The sequence below is a fragment of the Salvelinus alpinus genome, chromosome 20 (assembly GCF_045679555.1).
Source record: "Salvelinus alpinus chromosome 20, SLU_Salpinus.1, whole genome shotgun sequence".
Classification (NCBI taxonomy): domain Eukaryota; kingdom Metazoa; phylum Chordata; class Actinopteri; order Salmoniformes; family Salmonidae; genus Salvelinus; species Salvelinus alpinus.
In genome coordinates, this window is record NC_092105.1 from 38,491,175 (window position 1) to 38,511,759 (window position 20,585).

General features: G+C 45.0%; 1 protein-coding gene across 2 annotated transcripts in view; it reads right to left on the bottom strand.

Annotated features, from left to right (window-relative positions):
• LOC139546805 (ATP-binding cassette sub-family C member 4-like) overlaps positions 1-20,585 on the bottom strand; it is a 52,543-nt gene that overhangs the window by 18,451 nt on the left and 13,507 nt on the right. For both annotated transcript variants that reach the window (XM_071355600.1, XM_071355599.1), the window contains 6 exons: positions 19,056-19,187; positions 18,849-18,886; positions 18,417-18,517; positions 17,803-17,949; positions 10,156-10,235; positions 716-866 (listed from right to left, as the gene is read on the bottom strand). In XM_071355600.1, coding sequence (XP_071211701.1) covers positions 716-866; positions 10,156-10,235; positions 17,803-17,949; positions 18,417-18,517; positions 18,849-18,886; positions 19,056-19,187 — 649 coding nt within the window. The remainder of the gene's footprint in view (positions 1-715; positions 867-10,155; positions 10,236-17,802; positions 17,950-18,416; positions 18,518-18,848; positions 18,887-19,055; positions 19,188-20,585) is intronic.

Here is a 20,585-nt window from a genome sequence, read left to right on the forward strand (position 1 = left end):
GGATAACAAACAAATACTGAATGAAGACGTGAATATTTAAAACACCACTAGTATACACAGTGTTTATTCATTTCTTTCAAAAGAACACACCATTTTTCTAGACTGTACAAAGATGGTTACATCCGGCTTCAATACAGACGAATGAAAACATTCAATTGTCTGTTTTGCTATAAAGCTCAGCTGACATGACAGTTAACGTGATAACCCCTCATGCACGTCTCCAATACATTTTCATATACACCTTGCTACCAAAAGCAGTGCTTCTGAAATAAATGGTATAAAAGGAAAATGACTAATATTAGCATTCCTGTTGTCCAGATATATTAACGTTAGGCTTCATAAAAACAGACAAAGCCTGAATGTTCCATCGGAACTTCTTAATAGTCACTTTTGTTCCTTAAGATCAGCAGACCTGTCCTTCTGTGTGCCTTTGGGCTATCAGCCCAGAATAAAGAGGATGAATACAGAGGATGAACTAGTGCCTGCCACGGGCCCACTTGGCATTTCCTCCATTGTATCTGATGCCATGAACTCCCAGCGCTTAAGGAAACTGTGTGTGTGGGCAACCCATGGGCCACATCCACCTTTATCCTTTTATGCTAATGCCCAAGGCCTTCTTCAAATGCTATTCAATGGTCTATTAGCATTCCCGTGCTAGCGCTCCCTTTGTCTCCCACCATTAAACAGACGTGTCCCTAAAGACAGTGAAGCCTACTAGTGGACTCCAGGCGCTTGATGTCCCTGGAGGTCTGCAGGAAGTAGCGTCGCAGGAACAGGAAGACGACGAGTAGAGGGACGACGGGGATGAGGATCCAGGGGATGACGGCGGCCGCCACGATGATCACCCCCAGAATCTGCAGGAACACCTGGGAGAGAGAACACAGAGGGAGAGAACAGAGCGGTGTGGTGAGCGCAACATCAGCTCAGTAAATGGACTCCTGCTGACTTGCGGGCTACCGCTGAAGTTTGAGGCCTGTCGTTACACTAGGGATGATGTAAGAAACACACTTGTTTTCTGTCACAGCTCCAAAGGCAGAAGGTGACAGCAACATGCGCCAAATACAACAGTTGTAGACTTTACCATGAAATGCTTACTTACGAGCCCTTTCCCAACAAGGCAGTTGGCAGTAAAGTAAAGAAAAATGTGCATAAAAAAATAACAATTGTGACACAAAAAATAACAATAACGAGGCTACGTACAGGGAATACTGGTATAGAGTCAACGTGCAGGGGTACGAGGTAGTTGAGGTAATATGTACATGTAGGTAGGGGAAATAGTAACTAGGCAATCAGGATAGACAAACAGAGTAGCAGCAGCATATTTGTGAAGAATGTGTGTGTTAGTGTGTGTGTGTGTGTGTGTCACAGTGGTGAGAGGACAATGGCACTTAGTGGCAGGTGACAATTTGCCGCTCTTCCTCTGTGGCTCGCCTCCCTAACCCTAACCCCCATGGGCTTTGCCTTCAACACCTGAGGTTTAAACCTCCCTCGCCAAGTCGCTGTGGCCCCAGCCAGTAGGCATTGTATAGTCACTGTGACTGGCTGAGAGTTGTGGGAACCACACTGTGGGTGTCTGATACTACAGTACACACAGAATGCATAGCCCTCACATAGGCCTCAATAACACAATGACTCATCACTCTTGTTAATGGCCACCTGACCTGACACAGGTAGACCACTAGCCACATGCAATCTGATGCCTGAACGGGAGGGACTGCAGGCAGTGACACAGCAGCACCGGAAACCCTGGTGGTTGCAGACACCCGTTTCCTGCCCGACGACAGATTGAGGACCTTGCAGTGCATTATTTCACTGTATTGTATATCAGACGACTCTCATTAGTTTAACTTGGTGGAAAGAGTAGATAGTGAAGAGACTCTTTTCACAAATATGATCTTTGTATGTAGCATTCTTTTAGTACAAACAATGCTCCAAAAATCTGAAAACGAGTTTTATTTAACTAAAAACAGTTTAACTTGGTAGATTGCATTGTGATAAACCGGTATGAGACAGAGTCCTTCAATACAGCTTCTACCTTAAAGATATACTTCCATGGCATATTTGATATTCACTAGATAGCTGATAAAAATTGAAACCTCACACCCTGAAATTAGAAACAAACTCAGAAGACTTCTATGAAGAACAGATTAGGATCAGTATGTTACCTTCAATGGTCTCAGACTAGCCTTCCCAGATGAACATTTAATTTAGCACCTTAATTATGGATGTTATCGGGCGCTTAAGAGCACGTTTAAGCATGATCACTTTCAATGTCGTTTTATGATGAAAAGCCACTCAATTCCGTTTACAGTGCAGATAAGAGGGTATTACCAGCCCCACCACTGCCGCGCTGCAGCACACACAATCAAGCAGTGAGTGGAAACTACTGAGCACAACTGATCCCGAGAATTTCACAGTACATAAGTTTCAATCTGGGCTATGATGGAAGGCTACCGGACTGCAAAGTGAGATGGGAGCGACGCACACTATTACTGCATGTTATCCAAGCTCACACTGAGTGACTGGCACAACTATTTACACGTTTCAACAAAATGTGGAGGTCTATTTTATTTTCTGTCAATAGTTGAAATGACACTATATTTTACAACAAAAAATATTTTGGAGCTTTGCTACAGTGATGTGTCATGATGTGCAGTACGTAAAACTAGTTTAGTCCTTTTCACATCCCTGAGATTGGTGGTGGTCTAGTGTAAAGCCTGTTCGGGCCCATCTATTTCTGGTCTACAGCTGCTGGGCCCAAAAGCAGTACAGTCTACTGTGAGTGTCTGATAGTAGGGTCATCTGAGAGGAAGGAAGGAGTCTAGGAAGCAGTAAGATCCATTAGAGAGGAGTCCTGCCACAGCCTCTCCTGCTCCCCTGGGCAACACTGTCGCCAAGGCCTTAGCTGTTTCATCTCAGGCATTTGCCTGGTCTGCCGCTTATCATGTCAGCATCGGAGAAAACCACAACCCCCACCCACACTACACACAGATGAGCCCCGATAAGCACTGACCTACCTCCCCCAGCAACCCCCTGTCCTCATCCACATAGACCCTGACCCCAGCCCCCCACACAGGAACAACAAGACAACCCCCTGTCCTCATCCACATAGACCCTGACCCCAGCCCCCCACACAGGAACAACAAGACAACCCCCTGTCCTCATCCACATAGACCCTGGCCCCAGCCCCCCACACAGGAACAACAGGACAACTCCCTGTCCTCATCCACATAGACCCTGACCCCAGCCCCCGACACAGGAACAACAAGACAACCCCCTGTCCTCATCCACATAGACCCTGACCCCAGCCCCCCACACAGGAACAACAGGACAACCCCCTGTCCTCATCCACATAGACCCTGACCCCAGCCCCCCACACAGGAACAACAGGACAACCCCCTGTCCTCATCCACATAGACCCTGACCCCAGCCCCCCACACAGGAACAGCAGGACAACTCCCTGTCCTCATCCACATCACATAGACCCTGACCCCAGCCCCCCACACAGGAATAACAGGACAACTCCCTGTCCTCATCCACATAGACCCTGACCCCAGCCCCCCACACAGGAACAACAGGACAACTCCCTGTCCTCATCCACAACACATAGACCCTGACCCCAGCACCCCACACAGGAACAACAGGACAACTCCCTGTCCTTATCCACATCACATAGACCCTGACCCCAGCCCCTCACACAGGAACAACAGGACAACCCCCTGTCCTCATCCACATAGACCCTGACCCCAGCCCCCCATACAGGAACAACAGGACAACTCCCTGTCCTCATCAACATCACATAGACCCTGACCCCAGCCCCCCACACAGGAACAACAGGACAACCCCCTGTCCTCATCCACATAGACCCTGACCCCAGCCCCCCACACAGGAACAACAGGACAACTCCCTGTCCTCATCCACATCACATAGACCCTGACCCCAGCCCCTCACACAGGAACAACAGGACAACCCCCTGTCCTCATCCACATAGACCCTGACCCCAGCCCCTCACACAGGAACAACAGGATAACTCCCTGTCCTCATCCACATCACATAGACCCTGACCCCAGCCCCCCACACAGGAACAACAGGACAACTCCCTGTCCTCATCCACATCACATAGACCCTGACCCCAGCCCCCCACACAGGAACAACAGGATAACTCCCTGTCCTCATCCACATCACATAGACCCTGACCCCAGCCCCCCACACAGGAACAACAGGACAACTCCCTGTCCTCATCCACATCACATAGACCCTGACCCCAGCCCCCCACACAGAAACAACAGGACAACTCCCTGTCCTCATCCACATCACATAGACCCTGACCCCAGCCCCTCACACAGGAACAACAGGACAACTCCCTGTCCGAGGCGAGCCATAGCCAGCTGCACATAAATGTGGATAAAAGCTTTTGTATATAAACAGTTTAAATAAAGCATTACCTCTAATTGCCCTTTAGCCAGAGAAGAAAGCTACTGTAGGTATGCGATGCCATGCAGCCCATTCATGCCAACAGGGCACACTGCTGGGCCCAAACACCATTCACATCTCCACTGACCCCTAATTGCTTTATTTTGGGAGGTGATACCATCAGGTCTTTGATGTCCAAATAAATGTAGAAAATTGAAGTTAATTGCTATATTTGTGCTGGGCGCTGATAGCGACTGTTGTTCCAGAGCGGAGCATAAACACTTCCCGACAATTAAACATCCCTCCGGACATGAGCACTCGGTACGCTTCTTTACAACTCTTTTTTCATCCTCCCTTTCTTTAGTGACAGCGTGCAGTGTTTGAGAGCGAGAGCGAGAGAGACGGCCGCTGGGGGAATTAAAAAAAAAATGAAATACATAACGGGAAATGGAGTGAGAAAAAGGGTAAAGAAATCCTCCGTCGTCGCTGGAATTTTTTCAACACACACACTTTGCCTTAGAGTAGGGTTAGGGTTTCCCTGACAGAGTAGGCACAATAAAATGTAGGGGTCAGTGGTACTGAAACAAAGCAAGGCCGTTCCGCTTGGGCTCTGGGACAATAGGAGTGACCCAATCCATTCTGCTCTGCTTTGAGCTTTATTTTACCCCTAAATGCCCAGATGCTGGGCCTTTCTTTGGGAGAAATTACTGTGGACACCTCCTTCACATTTTCCCTTTCTGTGCCATTTTCACTTCATAAAGCTGCAGTCAATGTGTTTTGTGTGTGGTGAGGAGGGCCCGACACATACTGTGGTGGTCTCGGTCGCCGTCTACATTGGCGGCTCAAGTAGTCCCAGGATTAGGCCTTTGTGTGCTGTGAAAAGGTAAGATAAGTCACTTATTTGAGCTCAGTCAAGCTGCTGATTTCCACACCCATTTTGGAAATAAGAGAAAGCTTTGAAATGCTCCCTCTCTCATATAAATCACTAGCATCCACCAAAAAGCAGCTGCCCTGCACTCTGCATGCCCTCACATACAGAATATACAAATCAGCCCTTTTCTCTCTCTCGCTCTGTCACTCACACACACACACACACACACACCAACCCATCAACAAACAAATGAGCATTTTCGTAGAAACAGGAAGGAAACCACAATGCATGTTCCACAATAACAAAATAGCAACCGCATTGTCAAAGCCATCATTTGGTATCATCCTCCTCCTGATCAGAGTTGTTGGTGCGGTCTCAGGGCAAAGCCTAGTAGACTAGGGGGTGTGTGTGTGTGTGTGTGTGTGTGTGTGTGTGTGTGTGTGTGCGCTACAGGTTCCCAGGCTCATAGCAGTGGTTGTCCAGCTTGGCTGAGTCAGGAGAGATGCCAGACCACAGTGCCATGGGAGACCAGACCACACACACAGAGACTGGGATCTTTTCACAGGTGGCCAGTGCCTACCCTCCATCACATGACCATGAGTGGTACCGCTAGGTGTCAGAGTCACAACTACCCCCCTTCCTAATGCACAAAAAAGACAGACACACAGAGAGAGCGACACACACGCTCTAAATTAAAGTGTAGTTTACAACCCAAGTTAGTTTGCTGAATATTGTCAGCCTCTCACCTTTGTCTCACTCATGTTTTTCCACCATATGCAGCAAGACAATGGTCCTGTCAGATAACAATGTTTAATAGGAATTTATGATAGATAGATAGATCAATCTATCTATCTATATACACACACACACACACACACACACACACACACACACACACACACACACACACACACACACACACACACACACACACACACACACACACACACACACACACAAACACACACACACACACACCTAGTGTTTCTCTGACTAACCAGGTATGTCTGGTGCCTGGAGCCAGTGCATTCTTCACTTCCTCTGTCACCCGGCTGGTAAAGGCACCAGAGAAAGCCCGTGAAACCCCATCCCACACAGCACTCACGGCTATGTCAGCAGTCCTCATATCCCACAGAACCAGAGAAGAGGCCCACCACACAATGTGCCACAATATACAGTGATCACTGATCCACCCGTCAGTGTTTTCAAACAATGGCCATCCTCCTCTGCCCTGTGTGCGTTCAAAGTGTTTCTGGTACACCCAGACTGTTCTCCTCCCTCCTCCAGACCACCGATGTTTTACTGCTGTAATTTATGACTGGTGGCTGCATTGGCCTCTGCTTGTTACTAACTGGTGAGACCAGGGTCAGCCCCACTCAAACTAAAAGGTCACCAGAAAACTAATTGGAATATTTCGTTCAAAATCCCCCCAAAGCATCGCAAAATGTAGGGATAGGTCCAAACAGACTTGGTCTCTTACCCAGATTCTACTGACAAACTACATTTTAACTGATGGCCCATGAATGTAGGCAGGGACCCCACAGTTAGTGCTGTGACTTGGGCAAGAGCCTTCACAAGGGATGGGTCCATTCAGAGCCTCCTGTATTGTCCTGCCACCCTCTCCTGCCCCCTAACTCAAAGCACAGGCAACCCAGGATTTAAAGGTCAAGTCCACACAAAGGCCGGCAGTCTACACTGCCTGAGGTGCTTTTAATTGACATTTCTGCCTTTGTCCAAATAACATAAAGGGAAGAGAAAATGACACTTTTTTCAATATACTAAATTGCGGCTAAATGAGACCCGTGAAAAAAATATGGCTTTGGAATGGAACTGAGTTCCCCAAGTTGAGGGAATCCCCTTGTTAGGAAATGTATGGGGGAGTGTTGATGGCTGTGAAGTGCTCACTCCACCATAAAGGGCCCAGCTCTGATGCAAATCCCCACACAGAGGCAGCCTCTCCCCACAGAGGGAGATAAACCACTTAGGCCATTGTTTATGGAGTTTACCTTTATTACCCCTGACAACCATTTAAACAATGACTGTGGGGAAATGTCCCTCCGAGAATGAGCAACAATGGTCAGGATCAGCAGCTTTTCTGTCCGGCTAATACTTTGATAAAATCTTCCTTCCTGAAAGCATTAAAGAGTGCTCCATAAAAAGGCACCTGCAAACAAGAGCAGAAAGATCTGGCTAACAAAAGCACTTGTCCAACATTACAAAATAAAATCACGTGTAAAAACATGGTTCAGACACATGTATTACATAATTCCGTGCATCACTTGAAACATTTCACAAGTAAAAAAATATATATATATATATATTTTTACATTTTAAATGTTCATGAGTCAGACATGGTTTTTGGACATGTGAGATGTTTCACATTAATTTTTCACATGAGCAAATCACATGAGAAAAATGTCATGGGAAAACCATGAAAAACTCATTTGAAACGTCACACGTGTCCGAAAACCGCCTGTCTGACTCATGAAAAATGACTCAGACATTTCACATGTGTGATTTTGTAACTGCTGGGATTCACACCTGGGTTTCCCACGGGAGATGCTGACGTCTTGACCACTGAACCAAGAGGTCCAACACTAATGTTGAAGTCACAGGCGGGGCTACCTCATCATGTGACCATGAGCAACCATGACCTACTCATGTCCACTACACTTTCACATGTGCATTTTCATATCGGAAAGTCAACTTGGGCTGTCAAATTATTTATAATTTTTTTTAAATTGAGTTTATTGTAGGATTTGCTGTGATTAAAACGCAAATTCATAATTTGCTCAAATGTAAGATTTTTTTTTATATACAAAAAGCACTGCAAGAATATTGCTGCCTAGATTTTGTACAAAGTAACGGTTTGCAAAATCAGGTAAATTGATAAAACACACGTCAAAGTAAACTTATTTTGACATCACATTTTTGTTTTACCTGAATAGATTATGTGTTTTGGATTTTTTTTTTATTTTTTACTCTGACAGTGCTAAATTCTAAAACGGATAAATAAGGAGACAAGCAGCAATAGTTTCTGTTCTTGTCACTGGGCTTCTTCCAACGGTCACTGACCAACGTATGAAGAAGAGAGGTGTGTGCCTGCAACAGTAACTCTCTGAATTGATAGCTCAGACACCAGAAAAAATAATTTTAAACACACTATTATTAGGCTAAGTTACCTTAATACAGAATTTGCAATTCCATACTGTATGTGGAAATATAGCTTCTTCAACACGTTAACACCATAATTTCACATGTAAGGAGAAAACAATTTCACCACCTCATGTGAACTTGCAATTCCACATGTGAAAGTTAGATTTTCATATGAAAACATTTTTTCACATGTAAAGCTGCATATGTGATTTTCACATGAATGTTTAAATGTGAAACCATTAATTTTGCATGTGCAACTCACGTAAAAAAGTGGTGTTAACAGTTGAACTCTAAATTTAATACATATGAAAATATGGTTTCATGTGAAATATAAGGTCAACATGTGAAAACAGCTATTTCACATGTAAAACAGATGCAAAATAAAAACACATGCCAAATTTTTGCAAGGGAAATTATGCCATCTTTGTCACTCACACAATGAGCCCCTATTTATCTTGCAGTATAAGATCACATTGTGTATGCATAGTACCAGCAAGGTATCTGGCTAGGCGCCAATATTAGATTTGACCAGGTAGTTCAAATCAACAAAAGCCTAGTTCTAACATGGGTTGCCTAGGGAACACATTCTCACAGCAAACCAAAGAACAAATTACAATAATTAAAAGATAGTGTATGTTATTTGCGCATTGTTAAACTTCTGTTGTGTTTCTACAATAAGAGATGGCTAAACATGAAGATATAGTGTATGTGCAACACAAACACAAGCCTCTGTTCTGTCATGACCTAGTCTAGCTTTAACAGTTTATCAGTTGGTGCTACTGGCCTTCCGCAACACTATTATTTTACTCTGCCCATTATCCACCTTATTATTAAAAATGGGGGAACTATGGTGGACAAAAAGCCTTTGTGCTTATGATCTTTTGTGCTTTCACCAGTTAAGATGGCTTTTGTCTCCTGTGAGATGGGTATCTGCCACAAACATCACTCATGCATTGTGGAGGAGGGATTCATTTTCAGCCCAGCTTTGTTCCTTTCTTTGGCCCTAACCAAGGAGCCATGCCTGCTGCTCTACATTGGATTGTGCAGCGAACATTCCCTCTTTTGTGGTGCTAGGTGCATGAGCTGGCTCATCTTCGCGGGCCTTTCTTTCCTGGGAGATGATTATTGCGCTGCTGTGTGGTGGCGTTGGGTAACTTTACCTGGCTATGCGTCAGGGTGGGCTCTGGCTACCAGGCCTGCAGTGGACTAGCAGCCAGGAGAGGATGCTAGAGGACAGTCTCCTTTTCAACTGACCTGTCTCATTCCTCGTCCACTGTTCCCTTCCAGCACCTCTCCGTCCATCCAGCCACATATTACATGGCTGCTACTCACACTCCCTTTCTTTGCCACTCCAGAGATCCTCCTACCTTCTCCTTCCTACTCTCCCACCGCCTCCACATCTTCCTGTTGTAGCCACTATTTCCTCTGTGGCACCTTTCTCTCTCTCAATCACTCTGCTAGTCTCCTGACACGTTCCCTGGCGACGCGGCCTGTGTTGTGGCACCGCCAGGCGGCCGTGGCCACACCCTCTGCCTATGTGCAGACACTTTTATTAAATCTGTGCGGGCGCTGGGCCGCACTGGCGGGTAATCCTACAGTAATTGTTTCCAGATTAGGGGACCCGGACCACAAAGCAGGACTAGCCAGGCATGAAATGGCCTCCCCGTGCAGTAGTAGAGAGGCAGGCAGTAGGAACCTAGTGAGGTGAGACTCACCTGGATAAAGTCCACAAAGGTCCAGGGCAGCAGAGAGTCCAGGTAACCAATGTCCTTAGAGAACCTGTTGAGGATTCTTCCTGGGTCACAACAGGTGATGGAGCACAGAGGTTACATATTAGACATGTGGACCAAAGAGTATTCTGCACCATGTGTGTACTGTCAAGTAGTAGCCTCTAGTTTCACTATGCTGTGTGATGTTGATTAGCATTAGCTTTCAAAAAAAAAAGAAGAAAAAAGACAAATTGTTGTGATTGAGTTTCATGTCAGTTAAACCTTAGGAAAGCTTGATGTGGCATTGTCTAATACTTACAGTAGTAGGAATTCTATTCACAGGGAGGTGTGCAAATACATGACTCATTTCGACTTCTGTTGAATCACACCATTAAGTCAGCTTGTCGTACATTGGGAGGAACAAAACGACATTATATTTCTAATCCGCTGACTAATTTGTTCGCAGACTTTGCACACAATGTAAAGACGTTACTCAATGTTTTAGATTCCTTTTGCAACAGTCTGTTGCTGCTTCTACTGAAATTAAATCTGTTACCTAGGTGGCCTCTATATTAATATAATGATGTATACACCTTGAGAGGGCGATATCAGATGGACAAATAGAGACTTATCTAAATTAAACAATGAATCATTATTTGGTCTGGGTTGCATAAAGCCTGCCCTACTCTAAACTGAATACGTTGGGGACCCTTTTGTTTGGGAACAAAGGGGAGACCGAACCGCCGTACCTGCCTTTCTGTCCTGACTGCCAGAGTCAATGACGTTAATTGAGTTGCGTCCAATCTGCTCAGGTGTTCATTATTCTTGAGCAGGAGGGAGCGGGGCTCTGCAGGTGTTCCTGCCGCCCTTTATTATGCGTCCTTTACAAACTTTGCTCCCCAGCCTGATCCCCGAGCACATAAGATTACACTCCAGCTGCATTCACACAAGCACACACAGTTTACTGTAAGGCCCAGTCATAGCTAATCCCAAAGCCATGGGCAGAGAGGCTGGCAGGACAGAAAGGAGAGCTTCTCATATCTCTTGGCTTGGAGAAAGGATACTTCAGATTGGACCGTGTGGCCGGATGCTGTTCAGCACCATGTAGGGTCACTTAAATAGGCTGAAGGACACTAACAGACTGCACGTTGATCGTCATCCCTTTCACTTCAAGATAAGAGTCAGAATGACTCACCTTAACAACCCACTCACAATATGTCAGGCCACCACTAGGGCTGTGGCGGTCACAACATTTCATCAGCCGGCGATCGTCAAGCAAATAACTGTCGGTCTCACGGTAACTGACCATTAATTAACATAAACACATGTAGCATCTCCTAGCTTCCACACATAGACTTTCTAAAATGGCTTGTAGGCTAATAAATCCTTGTAATACAGCCTCTACATTCACAAATCCATTATTTTAGACAGGTCTAAAGAAGCATGATATGAAGAACCTTTTCAGAAGTATTCTATTTCAGAAGAAAATAATAGCATACTCCTTATGTTAGGTCCTGAAGTGGCTATGCCAAACGGCTAATTCATTTAGCAGACAAGATTAGCTTATAATTCCGTGGCATTATTTTATAGTATGAAGATTGAACAAAGCTGAATAAAATCTAAATATTTTCTCCAAGCGATTTGAGCGAGTCCGCATGTGGCTATTCTGTGTCGAGCGGTTAACAAATAAATAGGTACTTCTATACGCTGAATTGTTGTTGGCTATATGTTTATTTTTAAGACATTGTAAGGCTGCACGAGACTAATGATGATTTGAAAAAAGTTGTTTGAAAGTCATGAGCTCTGCTTAGTTTTTTTTTGCGCAGGCTGTACACACGCCAATGGTCTCTCATTCACAATTTGACAAGCACATAATGCCTCAAATTTCATGGTGGCATCCCCTTTGTGACCGTAATGCACCCTAAAAGAAAATCCATGCCTTTTGCGGCCCAGAATGCTGTGTTGTGCCCTTCTCCTGGCTACAAGTTAAGACCGACACATCGGGGACGCAACTGCACACGTCCTTATCCAATTCTGAGGTGAATATTGAAGAAATTGGAAGAACTGTTCACATTTACTTTGTCAGCCAACAAGATGAGTAGGCCTAACGAACAGCTAAAGCACGAGCCTATGTCAATCTACTATCCCCCATAGTACAAAAGTCAACCTATTCTATGCAAGAAAGAAATATTCCAAACATAGTCTGGGACAGTTGTGGTATGCGATAGATCCCAAATTAATACAACCACTAGCATCAAAACAGTTTTTGTGTAATGTGGCTGACGCAACAGATCAGAACGTTTGTCTTAAAATGTTGATTAGGGTATTTCTTCACATTATAAGCGCAGCAATGCACACATGGTAGTACGGTATAACCGCAAATGTTTCATTATATATATACATACATACATACATACATACATACATACATACATACATACACACACACATACATACATACACGTTAGCCTCTACACCCCTTGTAAAGCGGATTAATGTGCTTAATTTTAAATAAGTTATTTGGCCACATTAGTTGAGATATAAACCTTATTAAAACATATAGGCCTATGGGCCTACATGAGGTGTGCGACTATGATTCGAACAAGTCGCAATAAAAAAGGCATTGTTTCTTATGCTGGGCACCATTCACAAGTGATAGGCTAATATTGTCAACCATCAGACTATTCTTGATTTAATCTTCACATATGCTAAATAATATATGTGTGACATTTGTTTCGATTTAGAATGGACCATTATCATGCACCTGTATCGAAACGGGGGCAGCTGGAAAAGAAATACATGTTTTCTATGCACTTAAATAGCGAATGGGGGACGCTTTTCCCCCTATTTTCATGCCAGCCAGGTAGGCTATACTCCAGTTTGCAAGTTTGGTAGGCCACTAATGACCAGCAGCAGCATCAGAGCTTGGAGATGTCTAATTACCGTGACTAAACGGTCTTGTGGAATTTGACTGCCATCATGACTTGTGACCGCCGGTGTGGCGGTAATACAGTCACCGCAACAGCCCGTGTAGTAGTATCTGGTTCATAAATGGAGTACGCTAGGCAGGCCTCTAGTATTCAGGGCCTCAGCTCCCTGTAGTGAGCTTCATTCTCTAAAAACACACTGCCATCTCAGTTAGAGCAGCCAGGAGGGAACTAGCTGACTATAGGAAGGCAGGGAGAATGGAGGGGAGGTTTGGCGGGATGTGGAGGTGACCTAAAAGTTGTCTCGGCGGCTCCCAGAGGGTCCCATGGTGGTGGGCCTGTAATCACTACTCTCCACGGACGTAAGCAGCTTACAGCTTTATCCAAAACCACCGCTGCCGCTCCCCGCTCCCGCCTAAAAACATGCATGCAGACGAGGCCAGGGCTTTTCATAACAGCCATTGCATAAACTCAGCCGGAGCATTATTCCCCCTTACAACCCAGCAATGCTTCCAAATCAGCGCTGATTCAAAGTCAAGTGGCGTAAGCATGTTGTACACTTGGAGGCAGACTAATCTTATTCACAGTGTGAGTGGCCCTTTAGCATGCAGACTTCCTGAGGGGAGGGCTCAAGCCAAGGGGGAAGTAACGCGCCTGACTGTTATTTTCCTAGTCTCTCCGCTTTCTTCTGGAAACAGGAGGGGGGTGAATTATTTGTCAAACTGTGTTTGTGGAAGAGCCTATAATACATGTATAATGTTACTGTCTAAGCCATAGATGACCTAAATCCATGTGAATCCAGCAAACAAAGCGTACAGAAAAAGGATACATTACCCCGAGTTACATCATACCATGGTTTCAGGGGCTACACGCCAGAGAGCATCACAGAGCAAATCAGCTGTTTTACTAGCAGCTCGCCTTTTCAACTGTGATACAGTTGACATCCCTCCACAAACTATCGGTAAGATCCATTTCAGGGATACAGTTACACAAAGACATTCAGTGCATGGAAATGCCTATGAGGTAAGACAGGTCCGGAACAATAGCGTCAATCACGACTGGTTGCTGTCAACAATATCACCTATTGTGTGGTGGAGGGGGATAGACATTTCAGGATATCAGCAGCATTAATATCAAACCATTTCTCATGGCGTTAGTCTCCAGGGGTGATTTGCACCCCTTTTTGGGGGGGGGCTGGCGAAATGTCAGGCCTTTCCAACCGAGGTAGCGGCCCCTTGGGTGGAGACATTAGGCAGGCAGGGCTCTCCGATCAGAGTTGAAGCAGTGGAACAGTGGGGTCTGGAGCTGGAGCAGGGCGTGTGGCAAATCGCTGTTCCCTGTAAACATCTAGATAAGGGGGCCACTATGAGCCACTCCATGTGTGGGCCCCGCTGCTGTTGGGCCGGCCTTTCACTGAGGCGGAAGCGATAATGCAGGGGAATTGGGGAGCGGGCTGACTGCTGCTGGGGCTGGAGGCTGCTGAGGTGGTGGGCTACAACTCACCTGAACTCTTGCGAAGGCCCAGAGGCCTGGGGGCCGGGGCCGCCTCCCCACCCCACCGCCGGCACCTTGCTGCCAATACTAATACATTCTAAATCCATTCTCTCCGCTCACACCGCCAGGGTCCTGCAATCTCCTCCACTTCCCTTTCATGCAATTAAATAGTGGAAGTGGTGAGCGAAGGGGAGCTATATCAGCCACACTGCACACACACACACGGCTCCATCTCCACATTCAATTTGCACACTCCGATATCATCGTCCTCTCTGCAGCACTTTCACCACTTCTCTCATACACCGATACTGGAGCCACAAATATAGACATTAAAAACATTGCCTCCGTAGACACAATTAGATTGTCCCGTCGTTACATAGACATTGTATTGACGTTTCCCTGTGTCAACAGACACTGACACCTGGCGCTGAGGTGAACTATCTTGGCTGATAAGTGAGGGGTTAAAAGGGGAGTGTGTGTGTATTTACATGAGTGTGTGCGTGTTGCCTGAATGCATGTACGTGTGAGTGATGACCGTTGGTACCTCACTATGGAACTGTGCTGATCGGGCGAGGGGGGGGGGGGGGGGGGGGTTAGCCCACTCAACGATACTAAATTAAAGGGATCAACATCAGCTCAACACATCCACTGCTCTATGATGCTGCTTTCAATGGAACAGATCGGTTGAGCAGTGATTTAAAAAGAAAAAATCACAAAACACGTTCATAAGTATCATATTGAAAAACAAATCTAGCGTGTTATATCTGGACGTTCGGTGAAAGTTCACATGTCGTTTTATGCATCATAGCCGACTAAATCTATTGAGACATCATAAGATTGTCAAACAATCCAGTAACTTTGTATAATACGAAAAAAAGCCTACCAAGTCATTTAGCCAAACAGTATTGCGGAGCTACAATAGCTATCCATCAATCATAATCCCCCATTGATTAGTTCAATTGTTATACAAACCACATCTATCGCAAGACAGACTTCTGTGCAGTGGTAATGGTTAACTCCCAGTAAGACTGTATGTCAGCCAACAACTTATCAAACACAGGGCCTGTTCAGCAGCAGCACACATCACTTACAAGTGTAAACAGTTGTCAAATCCTTAACAACGAGTGCATCACTCACACTTTGTTGGCAACACAAGGGAAAGTCACACAGATCAAGTCTGGGAGAAAAAACAACAGCGAGAGAGACAGTAATACCAGCGTTGACAATACCCCTGATGACAATAGCTCTGTCTATCGTCTGTTCTATTAATTCAAGGGGAGTACCTGCTTCACAATTACAGCACGAGAAAAGTACAGCATAATTCAGAAGACTTCATAACAGAAAGACAAACCTTAGAAATGACATTCAAAAAGGCAGAGATATGTTGTTGTGGTTTGATAGGTTGTCAATAACATTTTTTTAGGGGGGGGGGGGGGGCACAAGACCACAGGAGAACCTCTATACCTATATTCTAATAGAAAAAGGTTGTTTCTGATCTGAATCCAGTCAGACATACTGGAGTGTTTTCCAGTCTAGGGCTGAAGCTGGAAGGATTGGACCAGTCCATCAATGGTTACTGATAGCAACACAACAGCAATCAGATAGCAGCATCTGTTAAGCCTCTCCTTCACTGCGCTATTAAACAGATGATTACATTATTCAAACTGTTTGTGCTCCTCCTATGTGTAGATTACCAGGGAGGTACACGCCCAGATAAGCTGTCAGGTAGACGAGCACACAACAGAACGGCAGCAGCAAAAACAAAACCCAAAGATTAAGACCCACACGGTTTGCTCTAAAGAAACCTGCATCACTACACACACTTCTAATGCAGAAACCACAACGCTACCAAAAAGCACCCTCAAATCATACTTGTAGTTTTGCTACCATCTTATTATGACTCATTCTACTGATAAGTTTCCTTCATGCTGAAAATGCCCAACCGTGCTGATTGTGCTGTACATGCATGTCACTATGGAGAGATTAGCCTGAGTAATTATGTGCCGACAGGTGAACAATGGCATAGAAAAAGAGTAGTTATCAAAGTGGCCCATGACATTTGACCTGGGTTATGAATGAAAAAAGGCAATGAGAAAATATATATTTACCACAGAAACATCAACAACTTTCAGATGAATTGTCAAATTTAAAAATGGGGAAGAATCAATTTGAACAATTTTAGGTAGACTTGTGGAAACGGTCATTTTACTGGAGCCGTATTGTGAAGCATCCTTGTACATTAACATAAGGAGGAAGTGTCCTTTAGAGCGGGTCATCTTAGTTGTAGTGTTGACTCAGTTTTAAAATCATGTCCATCTGCCCACTCCACTCTGTCCAAACAGCTACAGCCTACAAAGCTAATTAAATAAACAAAGATTTCTGATACAGTTCAATTGGCCTTGTATTTGCTCAGCTCTGTCGTTCAAATACCACACTCTGTCCAAGACCTAGAGCAAACAGTATTCATTCAATATCATTGTTTGCTTTTTGGTTCGTGCTCACGGTTAATAGAAAACCCTCTTCTCAATCATTTCAAAATAAGTCACACCTAAGCACAGACTTATTTCACATGCATTTTGACTCACAATTGAACTCTTGGCTGATTGGTTTTATGATTACAGTTTATATGAAGCAGTTCTTTGAAACAAAAATCAACTCTGGGATGTCCCAAATAGACAGCCTTGTCCTTAACCCCTAAACAGTACCCATATAACTAACAAGTGGCAAGCAGCTCTTTAAAGTCAAGATAAGCCTGTGATAGTCATCCAGGAATTGTAACCATATCTAGCAGGTATATTACTACGTGAACGATTTCTTTAGATTGATTAATAACACAATATTACTAAGAATAGTGCATGTATTTGATTTCTGAATCAAATCAAACATTTGGAATTTTAAACATATATAAATAACTTGTCTAAAAGCTGTTTTAGTGTTTACCTCAGTGGAGAGCAGCTGTAAAGTGGGGACAGACATAGGTGAGCATCTAGCCTACTGTATATGTAAGCCAATGCAGAAACTGATGTGTCCCAGGAGTAGTCTGCACTCTAGTGGGCAGAATGGTTATTTAAGAGGACTCAAATGTAAGCAAACCTACTGTACTTTAAAAACTAAATAGGTAAGGATGGCATCTCGCCTTGAAACATTAACTGGCCCGTTGTGGTTTAAACAGATGTGGTTATACTGTGTGTCCTTGAAGAAATGTACACCTTGAGATGGCTGGGCCCCTTACCAATGGGATTGACGTCAAAGAAGCGGACAGGGGTGCGGAGAATGGCGGTGAACATGCGGTTGTGGAGGGTCTGGGCTGAGTTCACCAGGACGTTGAAGAACACAAGACTACGCAGGAAGCCAAATATGATGGTGGCCCCTGTTAAACCTATACACAAACAGAACAGGGTACAAAAAGATACAAATACATATGGAGAGTACATTAGTACTTTTCCCCTCTCCAAGTAGGTCAACTGTTCACTTCACTGCACCATTGTTGGGACTGAAAACTCCAAATGGGGTTGGATTCCACTACAATCTCTCCCTCAGTGATTCACTTTTTATTCTTGAAGGCTGAGCTGCCAATAGTGATTGCGAACACAGGCTGAAGGGAAAACTGAAGAGGTGAGGAGTCATGGGAAGACAATCACATCAGACCTAAGAGCAATCCAACTCTTGAAGACAAGAAAAACACTCCTATCTTCCCTAGCAGCTGAGGCCCGTACACACAGAGTACAGACACTGGGCCTTGAAGGCCTTGGGCTCCAGCCAAAGCCCGGGGATGTGCTCAGTGAATGGCTGGGTTGTGCGGAGCCTCAGTGGCAGACAAAGGGAGCTGAGCTCACTGTGCCTCACCTGCGTAAACACCCAAGTAAAGGTCAAGGTCCAGCTGCTGAGTGGCACTGCTGCCATTGTGGATGGGCTCCGTCACATTGAGATGCTCCTGTTCAGAGGCCCTGCCCGGCACAGAGGAATCAAAGCCACAAAGTCATCAATAGAAGAAAGCAGAAATCTGGAGGCAGGGTACAAAGCAATATGTTCCTAACCTGGGATAAAAGGTCAGCCTGAACGGCAACACATCAAAGTCAACAAAAACGCCATCTATCGGGATCATAAAAACAATGGTATTTCATAGGACCAATCAACCATGAGCGCTCAAATGGTTCTGACCAATTATTTCATTCATTTGAAAGCAAACAGGTTCTGATGTTAACTCAATATTATTTTTGGGACAAATTCAGCAACTGAACTTAGGTATTAACGGAATCAAAACATTGAATTTCTCACCAGTAAGCAAGCCACCAATCCTGTAGAATATATGTGATCTTGAAAATAAATATGAAAAAGCACATTAGTTCTACCGTCCACATTATTCCTTACAATCACATTGATCTCCGACAGTATGTTAGAAAATGTTCAATAGCCAACTTGTGATTTTTGTTTTATTGCTACATTAAAATACCTTCACTGTGTTGTAGTGTAAAAGCCACTCACATGTGCCAGCAGGTTAAGGAAAACTAGGGCCAGGAGAACCAAGTTGTTAGCACCTGCTCTGAAGTACTTCAGATAAAGATGGAGACCGATGGTTCCCTCTGAACGACTCTCCTCCAACACGTGTTGCACTGGCTAAAAACACACACAAATAGTCATGCAAATGATCGTTACTCTGTACATGTAGACCAGGAATAATCAGAAAGACTCAGCCGCGTGACAATTTGTTTCTTGAGCAGATGATCAGGGGACCAGAACATAATTGGAAATAACTTGTAGACAGCAAATTGACCGCAAGAAGATTAACAAGTTATAATATTTGACTAAAACAATTTCAAACCTTGATTAGCTTACAAATGTATCACATTATGCGTGGGAATAATTTGGAACGGATATCCCAAACTAAAATCACTTGGAGCTGATTTGCTGGTGTTTTTACAGCCTGTTATGTCCAACAAACATTGTACTTTTATATTTTTGCCTCAGAAAAAAAATAAAACTTGGGAGGCCAAATAAAACTACCCGCAGGACAAATCTGCCCGCCAGTTGGGGAACCCTGATGTAGGCCCACTGTGATGGTAGATCAAGTGAAACCATCTACTGCTCTCTAGTGGGAGAAAAGAGGAAGCAGCAGACAAATGTTTTAACTACAGCAGATTAGATGAGTTTTAGTCACAGGGTATCAGATGTAGTCGCAGGGTACAGTGAAATTCTTATGCGCCGAGCTCCAACAGTGCAGGTAAAAGAAAATAAGTGAATGAGGCGTAGGAAGTCATGGGGGAAGGAGGGGGGAAGGGAAGCAGGTACCTGTCTCGTGGCTATTCAGCAGCCTGATGGTCTGGGGGTAGAAGCTATTGGCCAGTCTGACAGTTTTTGCCATGATACTCCTATACTGCCTGCGTCTGAGTGATGGAAGCGGAGAGAACAGGCCGTAGCTCGGGTGGCTGAGGTCCTTGATGATCTTCTTTGCCTTCCTGTGAAAGGTGCGTTCGGCTGAGCATACCACCCTCTGTAGAGCCTAGCGGTCAGAGGCAGTGGAGTTGCCGTACCAGGCCGTGATGCAGCCCGACAGTATGTTCTTGATGGTGCTCCTGTAGAACACTGTGGGCCCTCTGGGACAGGCCGAATTTCAGCCTCCTGAGGCTGAAGAGTCACTGCCGTGCCTTCTTCACCACGGAGTCTGTGGTTTTACCATTTCGGCTCACCGGAGAGGGGTATGGAGAGGAACTTGAAGGTTTTTGACAGTCTCCACAGTGGCTCCATTGATGAGGATGGGGGCGTGTCCAACCTGTTTCCTCCTGATGGCCACAATCAGCTCCTTTGTTTTGCTGATGTTGAGGGAGAGGTTGTTTACCTGGCACCATGTCGTCAGAGTGCCTACCTCCTCTGTAGCCTTCTAGTTGTTGTTGGTGATCATGCCTACCACCGCTGTGTCGTCAGCAAACTTGGAGTTGGAACTGTGAGGACACGCAGTCCTGGGTATACAGGGAGTACAGGAGGGGACTGAGGACGCACCCTTGTGGGGCCCCCGTG